At 35.9% G+C, this 18,206-nt stretch overlaps 1 protein-coding gene across 9 annotated transcripts in view; it reads left to right on the forward strand.

Moving 5' to 3' along the window:
- Positions 1 to 18,206, forward strand: part of SNAP91 (synaptosome associated protein 91) — a 125,782-nt gene that overhangs the window by 88,260 nt on the left and 19,316 nt on the right. For 8 of the 9 annotated variants that reach the window (XM_025042722.1, XM_025042721.1, XM_025042720.1 and 5 more), the window contains 7 exons: positions 2,535 to 2,642; positions 3,282 to 3,545; positions 3,785 to 3,862; positions 4,018 to 4,089; positions 4,506 to 4,589; positions 11,178 to 11,312; positions 12,977 to 13,126. In XM_025042722.1, the coding sequence (XP_024898490.1) occupies positions 2,535 to 2,642; positions 3,282 to 3,545; positions 3,785 to 3,862; positions 4,018 to 4,089; positions 4,506 to 4,589; positions 11,178 to 11,312; positions 12,977 to 13,126 (891 nt within the window). The remainder of the gene's footprint in view (positions 1 to 2,534; positions 2,643 to 3,281; positions 3,546 to 3,784; positions 3,863 to 4,017; positions 4,090 to 4,505; positions 4,590 to 11,177; positions 11,313 to 12,976; positions 13,127 to 18,206) is intronic. The other variant, XM_025042728.1, reaches the window with a different exon arrangement.

Below are 18,206 nucleotides of genomic sequence, written 5' to 3' on the forward strand. Positions count from 1 at the left end.
GAGAGAGAACTGGATTGGAAATAGCTTTAGTTTTCAATACTGGAAGGCTAATGCTGTCATTAATAATGAAAGGAAGCTAAATATTAAAAGAAGTTTTGGTTTTTTAAAACATCAAAATTTTATTATTATCCTTCACAGTTCTGGGAGCTGACTGAGCTCAGCTGGATGGTTCTCACTCAGCATCCCTTTTGTGGCTACATTCAGGCAGTGGCTAGGGCTGGGGTCGTGTACAGTCTCGCTCATTCATATCTCCATTTCCTGGGCTGGGAAGACTTAAGAGCCAGGAGCTGGAGCAGCTGGACTCCTGTCTTTAAGAGAAGTTTTGATGAGAGTAAATGAGTTAAGTTCATAATATTTAGTTTTAAGTATCAGGAGAGGAATTAAAAAAGAGATGTCTTGCTGACAGGAAAACAAACGAAGAAAAAAATCACTTCTCCTGAGGCTAGAGCTATAAATATAGGTTACACCTACTTACAAATAAATGATAATTAAAGAGGCCAGCAGGCCAGTCCATGAATATTTATTTGACCTCTAGCACTGATATAGCTGGTGTTTATTTCATCTTACATGGAGGAAATAGTAGAGTAGAATGTGACACAGTTCATAGCAGTGCGGTGTAGTGGTTAAACACACAAACCTCAGTCAGACAATTTATGGCCAAATCCTGACTGCCGACTGCCGACTGTGTGACCTTGATCCAGTCACTCAGATGCTCCAAGCTTTCATTCTCTTATCTACAGAGTGGAAATAGTAGAACCTCCATCACAAGATATGTAAGACTTAAATCTAATAAAGGACATAAAATATTGACACAGTGACCGGCACATAAATACTCACTGAAGAGTGACTGCTATTACCATTTCTACTATTTCCAATAATATTAGCCTCGTCTCCAGGTTTTATAGGAATAAAAGGAAAGAAAATAGACCTGACTTATGGCAAAATATTTTCATACCTCCCAACCTCCTCTTAGACTTTTCTTGTATTACTCTAAGTCCTCTATTTTAGTGTCCTTATCATGGCATCAGGGGAATTAGGCCTGCCCTATGCCCTGGTGTATTTTTCATACTCTAGTATTATTATTTGACCTTTCCCCTAAGTGACTTCTACTCAGAACATTATATTCACTCAGTGTAGCTGAAAAAAGCAACCAGATTAAATAAATCCGAAGATATGAATAATTGATCGTGCCATTGTCCCTTCTAGGGATATTTGTGATTTTCTGAAAGACCTTTTAAGCCAGCGAGTCTCTAATGTTTGTTATTGCACTTAACACTGGGGCTCGGGAGATTATGAAAGTGTGTTGTTTCATATTAAGATCAGTTTGGAACATGCTGGCTTAAACTGAGAAACAAGCGTTTTGATTGTAGGACTTCCTACAGCCTAATATCCTGTGTAAATCTCAGAGAAAAGGGATGTATACTGTGTAGCATTTCCCAAGCATAACTGACAAATTCTTTTTAGTGGCCAGAGGAACAGTGTTCTAGGAAACTCTGGCAGATATTGTAGAAGGCAGCATTTTAGGATGGGAAGTCTAGCAGGTAAGTGCCAGGTTCTAGGTGAATTTTGACCCCCACTTTCCAGGCATTTTTTTCCAAAGCAAGTTATACTTATGATGCCTTCATTCCTATTGTACTTTGGAACTATAGAGTCACTTAGAAAACGCCAGGGTTTTTTTTACATAATTAACATGGTTTGTTGGGAACTATTTGTACACTTCAGCCATTTATAAATTGGAGTTACATGTATTTTAATGGATTTTCTACCTAAATAGTAATAACATTCTTAAAATACGAAGCTATATTTTAATCTGTTGAAAATAGATCAGTTTCCAACTAAAGCAATACAGTATTTTAAAAGAATAAGTCAGAATAATAACCTTGTGGTGTCATCCCCTATTTTATTTAGCTCTTTATTTCTTTAAAACAAGTCCTGATTGTATCTGAAAATGCTTTTCAAGAATAACGATGACTTAACTTTTATGAATACTTAGTAAAACTTTCATATAACAGTATAATTTTGCCTGTACTTGACTATAAAATTTTTTTAAACTAGGATTGTTTGTTTAAGTAACTGCCATATATTTCATTTTATTGGCATTAAAGAAGACATCCATGTTTGCTAGAAACCACTAGTCAAAAACATCATAGTAACATAATATGTATTACTTGGACATCAAAGTTTAATGTCTTAAATTACATAATAAAGTTATTTTTGTATTTTGATTTTCACATCCATTAATTTCTAACGAAACATAAAACATGCTTCTCAGAGCCCTTATACAATGAGAATCTTGTTACCTTTTGGGTCCTCACAGTATCAACACTGTACCACTTACCTGCATGTAACTAACATGAAGGGGCGCAAAGAATTGTTGTTTTGTGACCGCCAGCCGTGCATGGACCATAAAAATGCATTTTAAGAAATTCATGTTGTATAAGGGAGCCTTCTTTGCAATTTAACTTGGTTCTTTTACTATATTTTCTTCTCTTTTTATTCCTTTAATTTCTACTGTTTTAAAAACTGCACCCAAGATGCCTTTGCAGCTTCTCCCGGGGAGGCCCCTGCAACATCCGAAGGGGCCGCCGCACCAGCTACCCCAACCCCTGTAGCAGCAGCACTTGATGCATGTTCAGGAAATGGTGGGTTTAAAAGTCATGAGCCCGTCTGTTGTTTTTCTGTCCTAATGTGAAACTCCCGTAGCTAGATGTGGCCATATGTTTTTCTAATTTTAATTTCTTCTGAGTAGAAAGTATCATTCATCATAACTGAATAAATAATGCTGGCACTTAAAACATTAAGACAATGAAGTGCATACTTATCAAAATTGACAATTTCTCAAGATTGACAATTTTTGTCAGCACAAGTATGCTCTCTTAATGTTTTTTATTCTCTAATGCTGTATTATACTCTTTCGTAACACTGAGTTCAAATATATAAGCATGTTTTAATGAATTTCAAAGCTACCAAATCGACCAGATTAAGTAAGGATTTGAAGAATAACAATCTCTGATGGTAGACTACAGTCTAATCTTATAGTACTTTGAAATATTTCAGTTTCTCAACTTGAGGCACCTGCTGAGTTTTCTTTTTTCTTAGAAAAACATCCTAATCCCTGATGCCCTGCTTAATAGGACAGTAGTTCAGTCCAAGCAACCTAATGCCTAACTAGTATGTAAATAAATATCTGTGTCAGGTGTCTCTTACCCATAGTTATGATGCTTCTCTCTTGTCTCTCTCCTTACCGATGCTGTATGTGTCTCCACTTTCCTTTCCAAAAGACCCCTTTGCCCCGTCTGAAGGTAGTGCAGAGGCTGCACCTGAGCTGGACCTCTTTGCAATGAAGCCACCTGAGACCAGTGTTCCTGTAGTTACCCCTACAGCTAGCACAGCCCCTCCGGTTCCCGCCACTGCTCCTTCTCCTGCTCCCGCCGTTGCAGCTGCCGCTGCTGCCACTACCGCTGCTACCACCGCCACCACCACCGCTACCACCTCCGCCGCCGCCACCACCACCACCGCTCCTCCTGCTCTAGATATCTTTGGTGGTAATTTTTTGTCGTTGTTGTTGTTGAACTCTTTCCATCTGGTGGATTGAATTCTGGTACTTGAGATATACTGCATCCACAACTGTTACTGCATGAATACTGTGTAATTAAATGGTTCTCTAGAAACCATTTGCTGCTTATTTCAGAATTCTCCAGAGTACTAATTCAGAATTGGAAAGTGATCCTGTTTCATTCTGGTTTGTCAAGCTGAGTAAAGGCATGTGTGTTCTTGGTCTTAGATTTGTTTGAGTCTGCTCCTGAAGTCGCTGCAGCGCCTAAGCCGGATGCTGCTCCTAGCATAGACCTGTTTGGTACAGGTAAAACCAAAGCAACCCTTACGTTAGTTTTCCTAGATGTTTTCGTAATTAAGCTCTTTGTACTCACCTGTGATAATGCATTTGCTAGATGTTTGACTTTGATTTCAGCTCTCTACTTACTTCTGCTTGGTTTTGGTTTGTTTCACTTTTGGAAGATGCTTTCTCTTCTCCACCACAAGGGGCCTCTCCTGTGCCTGAGAGTTCTCTCACTGCTGACCTCTTATCCGGTGAGTCCTTTTGCCAGAGTCAAGCCTTCAGAGATACTTTGTGGGGGTTACGTGTGGAGAGGCTGATACAAAAACATGTGGGTTTGTCTTGAGTTCTTTTAAACTGAAGATTCACTTTTAAAAATCTTATTCTTTGGCCCATCACCAACTGACGAGGGTTAATATTTCAAATCTAACATGATGAAAACAAAACTTTTTTTTCTACACTAAAACCTCTGACCTCAAGAAGTCATATTTTATTTTCTTCTGCAAAGTGTATACTTTCAAATCCATTTGCTTTTCCTTAACTGTTAAGATTGTCTGCAATCTTACTGCCTCTTGTTAAACATGAAATCTCTAGAAGCCATTTGTCAAGGCTCCTGGTTTCATTTTCCTTTGGATGACATGCAATTTTCCTGTTGTGTGCTTCACTGCAGTGGATACATTTGCAGCTCCATCTCCTGCAACCACTGCCTCTCCAGCAAAGGCGGATTCTTCAGGTGTGATAGACCTTTTTGGGGGTGCGTATCTCTCCTTCAACACTTACAGAATCTTTTTTTCTTCATAATAGTTTTTAGATCTTCTATTTCATTATATATTTTTTGACCATGTGAAGTTACTTTCATCTCTTAAATGTAAACCTAAATTTTTAAGATCTTTTCCATTTTTTTGCCATCATCATCTTCATCCTCACCAGTTCATCATAATTTTCAGTGCATGGCCTAACAACACCGGATCATTGTGTTTTTAACTTTTCGTTCATTCTAATGTAGAATCAGCTCATTGGAATTTGCTTCTACTGTTCTTCCTTGGTGATCCTGATCTGTTGGTTAAACCGATGTTTCTAAGTTCTTAGAAGCGATATAAAAATTAACTAGATAGTTCAGAATTGAAAACAAATAAGCCAGTCGAAACTGAAAGCGTAAGCTCTAGATGTCATGCATTATTCCATAGGGTTTATTTATGATGAAGTTAATGTTTTAAAATCCTTCCAGAGAATTGGAAGATGTTTCACTGATTTAAATGTATTCTCCTCTTCCTTTATATGTTATTCGAAGATAGGGAAATATACTGAATTAACTCTTAAATTCCTTTGGATGATACATTTAAAGTCTTCTGTTAACAATAAATTTGTAGGAGAAAGTACAGGATTGAAGTGCTTTCTTCATGAATATCCATAAATGCGTATGCTGTGGGCTACAATACCAGCCTTAGCAAGTTAAAAACACATTACATACATTTAGGCATCATGGTATGTGCCATGATGGGTAGGGTACATGCAGGGTGCAAAGATGTAACAGTCTCTGACTTTCAGAGGCTCAAAAATTGTGGCAAATAAACAATGAACCTTGATATATATGTACAAGAGGGTTGTTGCTACTGCTTGAATTAAATTTGTTTAAAAAAAATGTTTAAGTTTAATAGAGTTCTAAATGGGAAAATTCTGTTTTATAACCTTTGGGCAAATTTTTTACACCTTGATCGTATATTGATAGATGACAGGATTTAGTCCAAGTTGTATTCTTGTATTCTTAAAAAAAAAAAAATTTTTTTACGAAAGTGTTAATTCTTAAATATTACAGAACTCTTTTTTTTTTTTTTGAGAGAATAAACTGGTCAGAACATAATTCAATTCACTCCATCATTTCACATCCACAGGAGACAACCTCACCATACAAAGCTCCATATCTATGCAATGCTCAGCAAAACACTTAAATTACTTACTGTACTTACTGTTTACACTCTTTTACTTTTTTGCTGCATAATGGATAATGGGTAGATGCATTTGGAAGTAGTGCTTCTGAGCCCCAACCTGCACCTCAGGCTGCTTCTAGTTCATCAGCATCGGCAGACCTACTAGCGGGTAATTAATTAAATTAAAATAAAGTGGTATTTTGTTGAAGTTAAGTTTGGATATACTTTTATAAGTAACATATAAGTTTTAAGGTGCATGTTTTCTATCCCTTTTGAGACACAAAATTGGAAAATGAGACATTATATAATAGAAGGTTGATTATTTCCCAGGATTTTTTGAAATTAGTCTTAAAATCCCATTTGTATATAAGCTACCCCTGTGGTTCCACGGATACCCTAATCTGCCTTACATTCAGTTAGCACATTTCTTTTTGTTTACTAAAAAAAGGGGATATGTTTGTGTTAGCGATTTTTATCTTGTGTTGCCTATACGCATCTTTTTTTTTCTTTTTCAGAAATTTGTGGGGAAAGGTACTATGGTATTTGACAGTTGTTTCTATAAGATGTGAATCACACTAGGAGAAACTCTTATAAAGATTTCTGCCATTGGATTGAAGCTGCTGCCACATATGCCACCTTTTAACAAGCTGCTCATTTTTCTATTTGAAAACCCCTACGGTGATCCCAGTTCAACAGGACTATGTTGGGGGAATAGATTGGTACAAGATGCCTAGAATTGTTGCTTATTGCCAGGATGGGATAGATAGATTAAAAGGAAACATTCAAAGATGCAAAGACATTAAAAGCTAACCGTCAGTCTTCCTTGGGGGCAAAGCAAAGTGGGCTTAATGATAGCCAGACCTAGAAATTATTTTTACAGGCAAAGCACTTGCCAGTTGCAAGACTGCAATAGTGAGTTTCAGGTTCAGATTACCAGTCAAACTCACAAGACATTGCTGGTTTAACTCACTCTGACTTAGAAGGGTACATAACATGAAACACAGCAGCAGCATCACAGAGGCCTCACATACTCAGATGCAGCTTCCACTATCCCTCCTTAGTCACCACAAAGTATGCATTTGGTTATAAAGTTGGCAAGGGGCTGGTGAGAATTTGGGTCCCATCAGCACAGAGAAGCCACCATTTACAGTCTTTCAGGTTAAATTCCCTGTTAGCCATGTAACCTTTGATAGGGTATTATTGACTGGCTCTCATACTTTAGAGAAATGAACAATCCTGACACCAGGTATAGCAGGCCAAGGAACATTCATTCTTGTATTACTAATGAGTAATGGGCCCATTAGTAATTATTAAAGGGCCTTCATCAGCCTTCAGAGTTGTAGGCTGTTTGACATGGGTTCAGATCTTTCCTCAAGAGGCTAGAGGAGGTAATCACAGCCCCACCATTGAACTTTCTTTCCATCAATAATTCACACTGGTTATTTAACAATCTTTCCCAGGGACAGTAGCATTCTTTGTGTCTTTCTCATCCTCTCCTATAAACATGACACTCCTATTTCCCGAATCCATTTCATGCCAGTGACTGCCAGCTGTTATTTTCCTGAATCAATGATGAAGATCTGGGGTTCTTCTGTGGACTTTGGAAATTGCAAATATGGCAAGAGGCAGTGCACTCAGCACAAGCCACAACTGGTTGCTTGGCAAAAACAGTACTAGCTTATCTGGCTTTTCTCCTGGCCTACATATTCTTCATAACAACTTCAAATTGGTCACAAAAACTTTTAAGCTCTTACTAAACCAATAACCTTAATTGAGATTTTCAAGTATAGCGAATCAATTTTAGGAAGTTGCAGAAATAGCATAGTTTTAAATGGCTATTTGGCAAAATGACCTTGTCAATTTTAAAATGAGATTACTGATTATAAACTTTTGCTCTGAAGTTATAATTAAGCTTAAAATGGTATATGAAATCAAATGTTCTGGCTTTTTGCAGAATTCTGAGGTCTTTCTTTCTCTCTGGGTATTCTCTCCAAGTCATTGAGGTTACTGGTAGGATACAGATATTATTTATATCTCAACTAGAATCTAACTGGAAACTTGAGAGTTAAGTTTATAACAAATAAAGAGACATATTTTTTTCACACAGAGAAGAGTAAAGCTGTCAAACTCCTCTCAATATACATCAGCTGAAAATATAGATGTTTGAAAGATATGGACAAATTCCTGGATGACGGATGTAAAAATGGATTATTTAAGGAGATTAGGTGTGTTAAAGAATATGCCTAATTTCTGAGGTTGACATCAAGCGAGAAAATCATTTTCTTCCATAACAGACACAATTCTGAGGTGACTGTGCCATAAATCTGTGCTAATATAGGATTGTGTCACATCTTATTTTTAATTCCAAAGATAGGGAAGAATATAGGCCAGCCTTATGAGGCCCTTTGTAGCTTTGCATCCTCTGTAAGCACATAACACAAGTGACTGTAGCAGAGCCATAGAAGTCCTTGAACTGATTTAAATTATAAAAATGTTCAGTATTGAATTAATAACCATTTCACTCAATGGGAAAGTCTACAGAAAGTCTGTGGGGATGGGAAACAGTCTGAAAAGTATCAGATGAAAGGTTCTCGGGTTATTATTCCTAGAAATATTGACTATCTCAGGTTGATTTTAATAAATGGAATATGTTGACAACTGATCGTATCACTGAGAATAATTGAAATGATACCATCTTTAACATAATGAAGCAAATGTGAGTGTGAGGAGAGTATGTGTGGGAGTGTGTTTATCTACCAATTGTTTTAAAATTTCACTCTCTTGACCCAAGTGATATGATATGTTATGTAGACTGTGTCAGTTTTGATATGTCTATATTAATAAAACGTCATTAAGTGTGTAGGCTGTTTCCTTTTAGAAAGATATATTGGTAAGACTAATTATCTATGATAAAAGGCAGTGAGCCTGTAGATGGTTGAGCACCTGAAGATAGTTGGCAATTCAGTTATAATGTAGGACAGTTCAAATATGCCTGCAGGACATCCAGAAGCCTACTGATGATTACCTTACTTTCAATTCTATAGAAGACCTTTCTTAGTGTAATTAAGAACCACATAGAAAGATTGATTGAGGTTTAGGTTTTCTTATTACTTACCTCTATTCCAGAGCTCTAAAACTTTTAACAGGAGAAGTTCCCCACAACTCCTTATTAATGTCTATAATTTTCCTATGTAGCTCTTCATTTTAGAGTATAGCAATAGATTTTTTAAGATAATTAGTTGGTTATTTTATATCATTTAATATCTTTTAAATTAGTCTAGGTTTGTGAGGGCATCTATTTCATAAGAACTGAGAGTAATAGAAATAGTCATCTTTCAAGTCTCTTCTAGCCATGGAAAGACGGGATTGAATCAGATGATCCTAAGACCCTTCCCAACACTAATATGCTGTGATTCTAGAATATATTGTCTCTTCTTGGCCAAATTTTAAGAAAGTGCGGGTCAAGTACAGTTGTCTGCACATCCACCTATAACAGAGAGGACCACACTGAGGAACAATCGCCTAAATTAACCATAGCCATATTCTAACTTGAGGTGTGGGTTATTTAAAAAAAGTCAGTGTGAACACAGCCACCAATTTTCCTAAAACCAAAATGGTCACAATCACAAAAATAATTACTTTTAGCTCATCTTCACTTCATACTGATATTAAGGATCTTAAGGATCTGGAAAATGTCTTTTCTTCAGTTAGGAAAATTACATGATGCTTATATCACTCAAATACCAAAATCACTTAAGTAGCCACTGTGAACTTTAAAGACCCTCTTCTAATAGGTAACAATTTTCCAAGCTACAGTTTTTCCATACATATTACAAGGAAAGCCTAAACCCACATCAGTATCAATTTCCAAGAGCAACACGACTTGAACATTACTGCCTGCTTTAGGAAATAGTAACTGGAGAATTTCAATAGAAGCCATTTTCAAAATTATAAATTGATTTTATGGCTGTAAACTTAAGGATTATTTTTTTAAGCATTTTTTATTTATTTTTTGCAAGCAGTTGCCAAAGCAGAGAAATGTAACTAGATTAGAAAGAAATATATATACCCAAACAGTATAAAAAAAGATTTCTAGTAGTGATAAATTCTTTGATAATAGAACCTGATCTAATGCCTTATTAAGAAATCGCTTCCTTCACAGGTTGTACATTTTTGTACAGAAACAATGCAGATGAGCTCTGCTTCTGCTTCTGACTATTGATTGAGAGAAATGATTTGCTTCCAGCCTTCCAAAGATAAATATTTAATTTGAGATTCGGTTACTTTACAATAGTCGGATTTCTCCTCACCCTTTATATTCAGAAGTTTCCTTTATTCAATAAACATGAATACAATGTTCTAGTCATTGTGCTGAATATTAGTGGAAGAGGTGAGAAAAGAAGACATAGTTCCTGACACCAAAAAGGCATCCCTGGGGTGGGAGTTTGGGGGCGAGAAAAAACAAGTATGATGGCAGTACGGTGGAGATATGTGCCAGGTGCTAAGGACACAGAGGCAGAGCACATAACTCACTTGTACTTGGTGTGGGCGGGGTGGGGGTAGTTGTGGCTGATAGTAGTGGGTGACAATACAAGACAAGAAGCCCTTGCAGAGCAGGCACCTGACTCACTATGATGGTGCATTAGGCAGCAACCTAGTTTGCAGGGATGAGGTGGGAGTCAGAGACAAATGAGCTTGATCATTATACAAAAGAATCTGCATTCTGTGAATCTGAAAGTTGTGGGGAGCCAGTGAAGGATTTTAGAGAAGGTACTTTGTCAACATTTTCCACTCAGAAAAATCACTCTGGCTCTGTTGCAGAGACTAGATTGGAGAAAGTCCAAACTAGAAGCCCCCCTGGGTGACTTTATGAATTCTCAGAACAGTGTTGGGAGAGCCTAAACTTGGTGGTAGTAGCAATGGGGCTAAAGCATATATGAAAGATATAAAAGAGGATTTGATGGGAGAGTGCACGCATATTTTTCTCTTTGTATTTTTTTTATTATACTGATTCAATGTGTATAACTAAGCATTGTCTAACTACCTGGTATTGTGATTTGAAGAAACAAAATTTAAATATAATGAAAATAATTATTTGACTTTAACCCCATGGAGACCTTCTTAGCTTTATGTACTCCATTGTAGTGATAGATTTGGTTGCCACAGGTTTTCTTAACAAGGGTATATATCGTGTGCTGTCTTGTCTCTAATTAACTTAAATTTTTCATTAGTATATAACAAATATCAAGATATTTGAAAAACTTTTTAAAAAACTAACTTCCCAGGTGTCACTGACTTATTTCTATACATTCAATTCCTTTTCAGTCTTTTATAACTTTTTCTGGATCCATTTTTATGGCCTTTACCCATGTTTAATTGTTTCTACTTACATTTTTCTGACACTTTTTTTCTAGGATTTGGGGGTTCTTTCATGGCCCCTTCTCCATCACCAGTGACTCCAGCTCAGAATAACCTGCTACAGCCCAATTTTGAGGCAGCTTTTGGAACAACGCCTTCAACTTCTAGTGGCAGCTCCTTTGATCCGTCAGGTGAGGCAGTGATTTTTAACATTCTTTTTATTCTGATTATAAAATACACCATCTAAGGTTAGTATGATATTAGGAAATGTATATGCAATATTGAATGATGGCCTGGTTTTAAAACTGTTCAGTAAATCTCTCATTTAGTAACTTAAGTAAATATTTTCAGTACATTTTGGTAGCTTTAAGGATAACCTGTAATCACTTTCTGTGTTTCTGTTTTTAATTTTTAGCAGAAATCTAACTTAACAAACATGCACACCATCTGTTTGCATGAGCTTACATGCACATGGTTTAGATATGATTAAGGAAAAACAAGTACTTTGTACTGAATCTTTGTACAGTATCTGAATGTGTGGACACTCCCCCTGCTGTTGCTTACACCCTCTGAAGCTTGCATGGCCCTTGATTTTATGAAGTTGAGACACAAATAGTATTCTTTGCCTGCCTTTTAACCTTTCATCCTGCTGTCATTTTGTTTGTATTCTCTTCCATTCTACTCTTCCCATGCTGGGTCCTCACTACAAATTTTCAATTGGTGAGTTTTTGGCAATTAAATGTGTTTCAGAAACACCCTAAATATATCCCTTGCCTGACAATTTGGTTGCTTCTATTGCCAGTGCCTATTTGAATGCTGTGCTTTTTTAACTTAGATTTATTGTGTAGTAGTGTTTATGGTAAATATGCATAGTTTTTTGATAAAAATTAACAACCACAAATTTTTTTGACATGGATAAGAAGATATTAGCAATAACTTATGGAAATCCTGTGAGTCTGCATTTTGAATGACCTCTCTGTATTCTAGGAACTAAACACGTAGTAATTTGTTATGTGGTAATCAGGAACCATTAATAATGACATGAATTCTTATTACTTAAAATAGTGTTTACTTTAAATATGTCCTTAAAGTTTGAACCAAAACTGATTGCTGTAATGAGAGGAAAAAAATCAAAATTCTTACTTCCGAAATATGATCAACTATTTTTCAGATACTTATTGCTAGGAAGTGACCATTAGATCAGGTTTTATTCTGACCTTGATTTCATAGGTAACTAGGAGATTTCAGCCTTCTTTTCTTATTTAAGAATTGTTTTAAAAGTAAGCATAGTAGGATTTGAAAATAAATCATTTTTAGGCTTTGATATATCACTACCATTTTGAATAAAAATGTGTCTTAGTGATAGTTTTTAATAAGGGTAACCATAGCTACTTCTTACTGAGTGCCTATATAGTACAAACGTTATAATAAAGACATGATATATTATCTAATTTAATCTTTACAACAAAGCCATATACTAGTGGTACTCTCCACATTTACAGATGAGCAAATCTCAGACAGTGATTTTCTCAAAGTCACTCATTAGGCATGTAGCTGAGTTTGAGCTCAATTCTGACTCCAGAGTCTGTGCACTTTCCTGCACATTACATAGATTTTTTTCCCCTTCTTTGTTCATGTTCATTAGTATTTCCATACTTTGAGTAGACATACATAAAGACATTCTTTTTGGTGTCATAGTCATAATAAGTGTGAATTACATGCCTTTTTTTTTTTATATATAAGATTGTATATTCACTTGTTTTCATAGTTTTTTCAAAAGACAGTTTCCCTTTAGTTTTCCATATGATCTTTTTTTTTTTTCAATTCTTCTGATCCTGGTCTATTTGATTTCCAGTGTTTGATGGTCTAGGTGATCTTCTGATGCCAACCATGGCACCAGCTGGGCAGCCTGCACCCATCTCAATGGTACCTCCCAGTCCCGCAATGGCAGCAAGCAAAGCCCTTGGGAGTGATCTTGACTCATCTCTTGCCAGCTTAGTAGGCAGTGAGTAATACACTTTTCTTTAACTAAATCTTATGTGATTTTTCCCCTGTCTTTTTTGTATGTATTGTTTCTGGATTCACTTATAGGTGAATAGATTGAGGAGTAGACAGAAATTCATAGTGCTTTACCCAGTTCAGTTCATTGGAAGATAAACAGTCACTATGCCATTATCTCACAAGCAGTACTCATGTCATTTTTACTCTAAATTGCCAAAGGAATAGTTAGAGAGCATATACAAATATGAAACCAAGTGCATTGTGCATAACATGTACTTAATTTTTCATTTCTTTCAGAAATGAGAACATAGAGTAATTTAGATGCAGTATATTTGCCAATTGAGTATCCAAGTGAATTTCAGTTATTCACTCAACAAATATTTATTGAGTACCAGGCACTCTTCGAGGCTCTAGAGGTAAATCAGTGAACAAAACAGATATAAATTTCTATTCTTATGGTGCTCAGGAAGGACAGAAACAAACATTAAATGTTTTCAGATAAATAAATTCTATAGTATGCTAGGCCACAAATGCCATGGGGAAAAGCAGGACAGGCAACGAGGGACTAGAAGTGCTACCAAGTGTGAGCTAAGAGTAGGACTTGCTGAGGAGGTAAAATTTCAGCAAAGTTTCGAAGGTAAAGAAATGAACCATGTGAATATCTGAAGGAGAATATTTTCAGGCAAAGGAGATAGCCAGTACAAAAGCATTGGGGCAGAAGATTGCCTGGCACAGTCAAGGAACATCGAGGAAACTAGTGTCTGGAGCTAGGTAAGTGGAGAAGAGAGTCCTAGGAGATGAGGGCGGCTATAATAAAGATTGACCTTTTCTTTGAACTCTGAATTTGATTTTTTTATTAAGGTGAATGGGTTTAGCTTTACAGATACCTACGTTTTATTTTACTCAAGGATATATCAAAAGTTTAACAACTCACTAATATAGGTTTTTTTTCCCTACGCTTTATCCTATGCACTTACTTTTGTTTCCCATTTATCATCCTTGGTCTGGGCATCCATGACAATGCTTTGATGACACCCATGGAGAGAATATTTGAATATTTCTTCCTACTCTAAAATTTCATCTTACTGGTAGATAGTCTTCGGTAGTAATTGCTTTTGCTGGACACTATGATGTACCACCCAAATCCTCCTTCAGAAATAAAGAATTTCTAACTCTAGCTGCTGAGGCCAACCACCTCGAGAATTATCTCAGCTGAAGGAAGCTGATCCACTAGAGGAATGACCAAACTATCCAGATAAAGAAGAAATACTTTTCAATATCAAAACTTCTACAAAGCTACAGTAATCAGGACAAATGGTACTGGTATAAAGATAGACCAATAGAATAAAGAGCGCAGAAATAAACCTCACATACCTCATCAAACAATTTTTCTACAAGAGTGCCGGGACCATTCAAAGTTGGAAAAGACAGTCTTTTCAAAAAACGTGCCAGGACATCTGGATGGCCACATGCAAAAGATGAGGTTGGGCCTCTTCCTTATACCATCCACAAAAATCAATTCAAAGTGAACCAAAGATCTTAATATAAAAGTTAAAACTATAAAACGCTCAGGAAAAAACCCAGGTGTAAATCTTTATGATCTGAGGTTAGGGAGTGGCTTCTTAGGTATAATACCAAATATGCAATCAAAGAAAAGATAAATTAATAAGAATTCATCAAAATTAAAAACTTTGTGTTACAAATGATACCATTGAAAAAGTGAAAAAAAAAACCAACCCATGAGAAAAAATATTTCTAAATCATATATCTCCTAAAGTACTCATTATCAATAATATACAGAGAACTCTTATAATTGAATAATAAAAAGACAAATAATTTAAAAATTGGCAAAGGATTTAAATAAACGCTTCTCCAAAAAAGATATATAAGTGGCCAGTAAGTATATGAAAAGATGTTGAACATCATTCACCATCAGAGAAATGCAAATCAAAACCACAATGACAGACCACTTCATACTCGCTAGGAACTCTGTAATCAAAAAGGGAATAACAAAAGTTGGCTGGGATGTAGAGAAATTAGAACTTTCAGCCATTGCTGGTAAAGATGTAAAATGATGCAAACACTTTGGAAAACAATTTTACAGCTCTGCAAAAGTTAAACATAGAGTTACCGTATGACCCAGCAATTTCACTCCTAGGTGTATACCCAAGAGAATTGAAAGCATATGTCCATATGACTTATACACAGATATTTACAGCAGCAATTGACATAATAGCCAAAAGCAGAAACAACCCAAATGTCCATCAACTGATGAATGAAGAAATAAAATGTGGTATATCCATAAAATCTAATTATTCAGCCATAAAAAGAAGTAAAAGATACAATCTACAACACAGATGAACCTGGAAAATATTTTGATAAGTGAAAGAATCACAACACAAAAAAAACTCCATAGTATATAATTTCATTTATATGAAATGTCCTGAGTAGGGACTCTTTAGGAAAAAAATTAGATTAGGAATAGTCCAAGGTTTGGGGCAGGAAGGAATGGGAACGATTGCTAATAGATGTGAGGATGCTATTAGGGATGATGAAAATGTTTTGGAATTAGAACTTGGTAATGATTTCACAACCTTGTGAACATGCTTTTTGCACTGAATTTTACTCTTTAAAAGTATGAATTTTATGATATACCAATGTTTTTTAGAAATCTCACCTCACTGTACACCCATTTGAAAGACTAAAGTTTTAAAAAGAAAAATAAAACTGATAATACTACATACTTACAAGGATGTAGAGCAACTGGAATTCTTAAAGTTTGCTGGTGGAAATTCAAAATGGTATAGCCATTTTGGAAATCAGTTTCTCACAGTTAAACCTAGACTTATATGACTCAGTAAACCCACTTCTAAGTATTTATCCTAGAGAAATGAAAACATATGTTCACACAATAATCTGTACATGTGTCTATATAGCAGTGCTATTCAAAAATACCAGAAACAACCCAAATGTCCTTCATTGGGTGAACATATAAACAAACGGTGGTAAACTCATTCAATAGAATACTACTGAGAAATAAAAAGGAATGAACTATTGATATACACAACAGCATGGATGAATCTCAGATACATTATGCTAAGTGAAAGAAGCCAGACACAAAAAATTTATATACTGTAGTATTACATTTATATGATATTTTTGTTAAGGCAAAATTGTAGGGACCAATAAGTGAATATTTTTAATTAAAATATATTACAAAATTGAAAAAAATTTACCTACATTCTCTATCAATATTCCAGTTTATCTTTTTACAGAAACTGACAAGCTGAATATAAAATTCGTATGGAAATGCAAGGAAGCCAGAGTAACCAAAACATCTTGAATAAAAAAAGAATAACTTTGTAAGCCTTGTACTTCATGATTTCAAAACTTACTACAAACCTACAGTAATTAAGACAAGTGGTACTGCATAGGGATAGGTGTATACATCAATGGAATGGAATGAAAGTCTAGAAATAACACACACACACACACACACACACACACACACACACACACACACACGCAGAGTCAGTCAGTTTTCAGCAAAGGTGCCAAGACAGTTCAATGAGAAAAGAATCATCTTTTTAACAAATGGTGCTAAGACAATATAGCCACATGCAAAAGGGTGCAGTTAAACTCCTTACTTACTTCAAAATAATTAATATAAAATGGATTATAGAGCTAAATGTGGTAGCCAAAACTATAAGAAACTATTAGAAGAAAATGTGTGAGTAAATCTTTATGACCTTTGATTAGATAATGTTCTTAGCTATGACATCAAAAGCACAAGTGATGATAGAAAAAATAAATAGGACTACATAAAAATTAAAAACTTTTGTGCTATAAATGAGACCATCAAGAAAGTGAAAAACAACCAACAGAATGGGAGAAAACATATATCTGATAAGGGACTTGCATCCAGAATAAATAAAGAACTCTTACAACTCAATAATAAATAGACAAATAACACAATTTTAAAATAGTTAAATGATTTAAATAGACATTTCTCCAAAGAATATATGACCAATTTGCACATGAAAAGGTGTTCAACATCAGTCACCTGTGAAATGTATATCAAGACCACAATGACATATCACTTCACACCCCTTGCGATGACTGTAATAAAAAAGACAGATTATAACCAGTGTTGATGAAGATTAAGAGAAATCGAAACCCTCTAACGTTGCTGGTGAGAATGTTACATTGGGCAGCTACTGTGGAAAGCAATTCGGCAGTTTCTCAAAACATCGAACATAGAGTTACCATCAGGCAGAGTGCACCAGTTGACAGCCTAGGAAGCGCTTCCCCAGGATCTCTCCTGAGCTTTGCACAAGTCTCACCTTTGTGAGGGCCTCCCTGAGCATCCTGTTTAATACTGCCTGCCCCTCACTCTCATACTGCCCCACCAGATCCCCCTTACCCTGCTCTTCCTTTTCATTTTTCCATAGGCTTCCCATGTCATTTTCTAGCAGTCTACATAATTTGCTTTTTTATAATTTTATTATTTTATTTCCATTTTGTCCCATTAGAATGCAAGTTCTCCAGGATTAGCGTTTCTTCCTTCAGGAACATATTCCAAGTACTTAGAACGGTGCCTGGCATATGTAGGAGCTCAACAAATATTTGCTAAAGTAATAAATGAACTGAGATTAGAGCAGAATAAGACCACCCTTACATTCGTAGATTCACTAGAAGGACTCAGGGGGCTCAGCACATCTTTGTACTCACAGCTGAGATTTATTACAGCAGCATAGTAAGGATACACAGCTGGATCATCGGGGGAAAAGACACAGGCAGAGTCTGGAAGAATCCACACACAGAGTTCCTTATGCTCTCTCCTTCCCATGGGGGAAGAGCATATAAAAATGTGGCAACACGTGTGATGTTTCTGCCCAAGGAAGCCCTTTAGAGACTCAGCACCCAGGGTTTTTATTGGATACTGATGGCGTAGGCACTCCAAAATTTCAGTCTTGCAAAAGGAAAGCAGGTGTTTAGTATAAACCACGTCATTTTTTAGTCACAGTAAGCCAACGTGTCATTAGGAAAGGTTTTATCTCAGTGTAGAGAACAGTTTACTAGCC

The sequence above is a fragment of the Pteropus alecto genome, unplaced genomic scaffold (assembly GCF_000325575.1).
Source record: "Pteropus alecto unplaced genomic scaffold, ASM32557v1 scaffold7, whole genome shotgun sequence".
NCBI lineage: Eukaryota > Metazoa > Chordata > Mammalia > Chiroptera > Pteropodidae > Pteropus > Pteropus alecto.